Source organism: Terrapene carolina, unplaced genomic scaffold (genome assembly GCF_002925995.2).
Source record: "Terrapene carolina triunguis isolate 2854851 unplaced genomic scaffold, T_m_triunguis-2.0 Scaffold147, whole genome shotgun sequence".
Lineage (NCBI taxonomy): Eukaryota > Metazoa > Chordata > Testudines > Emydidae > Terrapene > Terrapene triunguis.
Genome location: NW_020664498.1, coordinates 952,985 through 957,145, shown reverse-complemented (window position 1 = coordinate 957,145; position 4,161 = coordinate 952,985). Strand labels below are relative to the sequence as shown.

General features: G+C 47.6%; 1 protein-coding gene across 1 annotated transcript; it reads left to right on the top strand.

The window, feature by feature from the left end:
• The first annotated feature begins 1,461 nt into the window (after positions 1 to 1,461).
• On the top strand, positions 1,462 to 1,971 carry LOC112110755 (40S ribosomal protein S23). The gene has a single exon (XM_026653722.2). It carries the CDS (start codon positions 1,498 to 1,500, stop codon positions 1,927 to 1,929), a length of 432 nt encoding a protein of 143 aa, XP_026509507.1. The 5' UTR covers positions 1,462 to 1,497; the 3' UTR covers positions 1,930 to 1,971.
• The last annotated feature ends 2,190 nt before the right edge of the window (positions 1,972 to 4,161 follow it).

Sequence of the window (4,161 nt, the reverse complement as noted above, 5' to 3'; positions counted from 1 at the left end):
AAATACCTTCTACAGGATAAATTGCATTTTTATACCCATTGTTGTAAAGTTAAAATGATACCAGCTGTATTCTCTGCTTACAAAATGATCTCAGGTGACAAATTTCTCCTGTTTCACCCGTTTTGCAATATTTAGAAAGCTGTTTAAAGACTACCAGCTTTTTCTGGTAAGGTGTTAAAGAGGAAGACTGAGTTTATGGAACACATTAAATTCTTATTTCAAAATCTTTAAATTGTATTTCATGTGTATAGTCCTTGAGGGGACAAAACCACACATACCTTAGACTGAACTTCATTGTTTATAAATCTTGATTTGAATGTCTATTTCTGCAATTGTGATAAATTCTAGAAAGCATACAGACTCTGAATGTAGGAAGGAAAGTGGTGGGGGATAAAAAGTTCAAGTTCTTCTCTTGGCTAAGTTTATTTCACAAAGGCCTCCAGATGTAACTCCTTATGTCTGAACACTTCTATCTTGCTCAGGCTGACACTTCCTTTCATAGGAGTGAGATGAACAGAGATTTGTGAAGAGGAAGAGGCCACATTTTAAATGGTTTCTTAATCCAGCCTCTGCAATATCAGACATGTATGTTTTTTCATGTTTACTGTACATTTTTGCCTATACAAAAGAGGCATAGGACTGGGAGAGACAGATCCCATTACCACCTCTACTGCAGATTAAGGACTTGTTTACACCCACAGTTCCACCAGTTTAACTAAAGGTGTGATTTAAGATCAGTTTATCAGGAGATTGATGGCAGACATGTGAGTGAATTTAAAGTGGCAGGCCACAACTTTATTAAATTTTAACATTGAAAGGGAGGGGTCTGACCCCCTCCCTCTAACAAGCTGGTATTAATCAGGTCCAGAGCAGGAGTGAATGGCCTCAAGCCATAAAACCAAGGAAGGAGGGTTGGCTCACTTAACCCAACCTTCCTAGTATGTCACTAATGAGCCTCCTGGCCAATGAAGGGGAATGAGAGTACAGATGAGGGGAGTTCTGTCTGAGGGAACTTTAAGAGCACCTCTTGGCCCACAGGGTGCCATGCAGGGTCTGTGTTCACGTTTACCTCAGGAACTGGCCCTTTAAAGCCTCTTACTCACACTGGATGCCAGCTGTGACAATATTTGAGATTTCTACATGCTTCCTCTTATTTTTTAAGCTGTATCATCTCTTCCTTCTTAACCCCGCCTACCAGGTCTCCCGCATGCGGTGAGGAAGGCATAAAACTCCACCTGACACTTTCCCTAGAGGGTAACATTCCTTCCTGACTCCAAAAGGCGACCCTGGAAACCCTACTCTGACCCCTATAGGGTAAGGCAGTTTTCTGCTGTTATGTGCCCAGCAATGCTTAAACACCCAGGAAAGGGGGATTAGTGGAGCCAGTCAGCTCCCACACCCTCTCTGAATTGGCAATTGGATGGTTAGAAGAGGTGGAGCTCCCTGCCACTCATCCTGTCTCTCTCTCTCTCTGCGGCTCGGGCCAGCAGCAGCGCGATGGGTAAGTGCCGTGGGCTTCGTACTGCTAGAAAGCTTCGCAGCCACCGCCGGGATCAGAAATGGCACAACAAGCAATACAAGAAGGCTCACTTGGGTACTGCCCTGAAAGCCAACCCCTTTGGAGGAGCTTCCCATGCGAAGGGAATTGTCCTGGAAAAAGTTGGTGTAGAGGCTAAACAGCCCAATTCTGCCATCAGGAAATGTGTCAGAGTTCAGCTGATCAAGAACGGCAAGAAAATAACAGCCTTTGTTCCTAATGACGGTTGCTTGAACTTCATTGAGGAAAATGATGAAGTTCTAGTTGCTGGCTTTGGTCGGAAAGGTCACGCTGTTGGTGACATTCCTGGTGTCCGCTTCAAGGTTGTCAAAGTAGCCAATGTTTCTCTCTTAGCCTTGTACAAGGGCAAGAAAGAGAGACCACGATCATAAATTCCTGTCATGCCATCTAGGCTACTAATAAACTTCAGTTTGGTTAAAAAAAAAAAAAAAAATCCTGTCTTCACCCAACCCCCATGTGCAAAGAGGCACAGGAAGGGGAGGGGTGGTCAAAAGAAGACACTCATCTTCCCTGTAGCAGAACCTTAAAGGCTAGCTTGTCTTCTCCCCAGCCAGTCTGATCATTCACCCTTCCCATGGCCAAGAAGTAGTACTGAGTTAAACCAGTGCAAAAGGCTGTGTGGACACTCTTCCAATATAAACCTGGTTTGTATTGATTAAGCTTAAAGTGATTCATTTTAAGGGGGTGGGATAGCTCAGTGGTTTGAGCATTGGCCTACTAAACCCACAGTTATAAGTTCAATCCTTGAGAGGGCCACTTAGGGATCTGGGGCAAAATCAGTACTTGGTCCTGCTAGTAAAGGCAGGGGGCTGGACTTGATGACCTTTCAAGGTCCCTTCCAGCTCTAGGAGATAGGATATCTCCACTAATTTATTTATTTATTATTATTATTTTTCAAATAAGAATGCCTGCCCAAGGTCTTGCACTGATTTTCAAATGATTACTTTAGTTAAACTGGTGCAACATTTATTTCTAGACTACAGTTTACAGTGCTATTTTAATTAGTTATTTGCTTACTGACTCAATTTAACACTTTTAAAATACTAATCTGGACACTCCACACAAGTTTGTTGCAGTACACAAATGTTTGTAAAGTATCTAGATGAGCATTTAATAACTTGAGTTAAAACTACACCACAGACTCTAACTAGGCACCTTTATTGTGTAACCTTGGGCAAGTCAGTTTTGGGGGGAAGACTTTGTTTCAAATGACAGTAGAGTGCCTAATTCCCACTGAGAATCAATGAGAGTTAAGCACCTGAGAGTATGTCTACATTGCAATAAAAGACCTGTGGCTGGCCCAGGCTGACTTGGACTTGCGCTGTGGGGCAAAATATTGTAGTGTAAATATTTGGCCTTGGGCTGGAGCCCAGGCTCTGGAGCCTGGCAAGGGGGTTGGGTCTCAGAGCCCAGGCTCTAGCCCGAGTCCAAACATCTACGCTGCAATTTTTAATCTCACAGCCCAAGCCCTGTGAGACTGAGTCAGCTGACCTGGCCTCTGAGACTCGGTGCCATTGTTTTTTTTATTGCAGTGTAGATGGATACTGTGAGTCCCCTAAATCTGTGCCTCGGTTTCCTCATCTGTAAAGCTGTTGCAAATCTAAGAGCATGCCAGTTTTGCACTGATTTAATTAAATCTGTAGGAAAAATTGGCTTAATTAAAGTGGTGCAATTCCCTAGTGTGCATGGAGCTATAGTGAAAGAAAAGAGTATATAACACTTTTCTGTTGGTATAACTGCCTTTGCATTTGTTGCACAGATTTAACTATGTTGGCTAACTACAGTTGTTGTTAAACCTGTGCAAAAAGGCCTAAGTTAAACAAAGCACATGCGGACTTCAGACCCAATAAATGTGGAAAACATTAACCAGGGCCGCCCAGAGGAGGGGCAAGTGGGGTAATTTGCCCCAGGCCCTGGGCCCCGCAGGGGCCCCCACGAGAATGTCGGAGGCTCGCCCCGCCTTTGCCTTCCCCCATCCCCCGGCGCCTCAGCGCGCCGCGTCCAGGAGCGGCCCTGGACAGCGCTGCAGCGGCATGGCCTGAGGTCCTCCTGCTCGGAGCCGCGTGGTAAGGGGGCAGGGCTGCAAGCTCCGGTGGGCCGAGCTCCTGGACGCGGCTCGCTGAGGCTCTGGGAGAGGGGGTAAGTGGCATGGTAAGCCCCTCTGAGCCGGGCACCCCCCTGACCCCATCCCCCCACAGCCCTGACCCCCAGCTCCAAGCCCAGCCCCTCTGAGCCGGGCACCCCCAACCCCATCCCCCCACAGCCCTGACCCCCAGCTCCGAGCCCAACCCCTCTGAGCCGGGCACCCCCCGACCCCATCCTCCCGCAGCCCTGACCCCCAGCTCTGAGCCCAGCCCCTCTGAGCCGGGCACCCCCCGCCCCCCCCCCCCCCCAGCCCTGACCCCCAGCTCCGAGCCCAGCCCCTCTGAACCAGACACTCCCCGACCCAGAGCCCAGCTCCCCACCCAGCCCTGGGCAACGGTAGCGTCCCCCCAGGCAGCAACAGCCCATTGGCACCAGCCATCACCATCACCCAGCGACAGCCCATTATGTAATTGCAAATGTATACATACCATTAAAGCATTTAATGTTTTTTAATAATG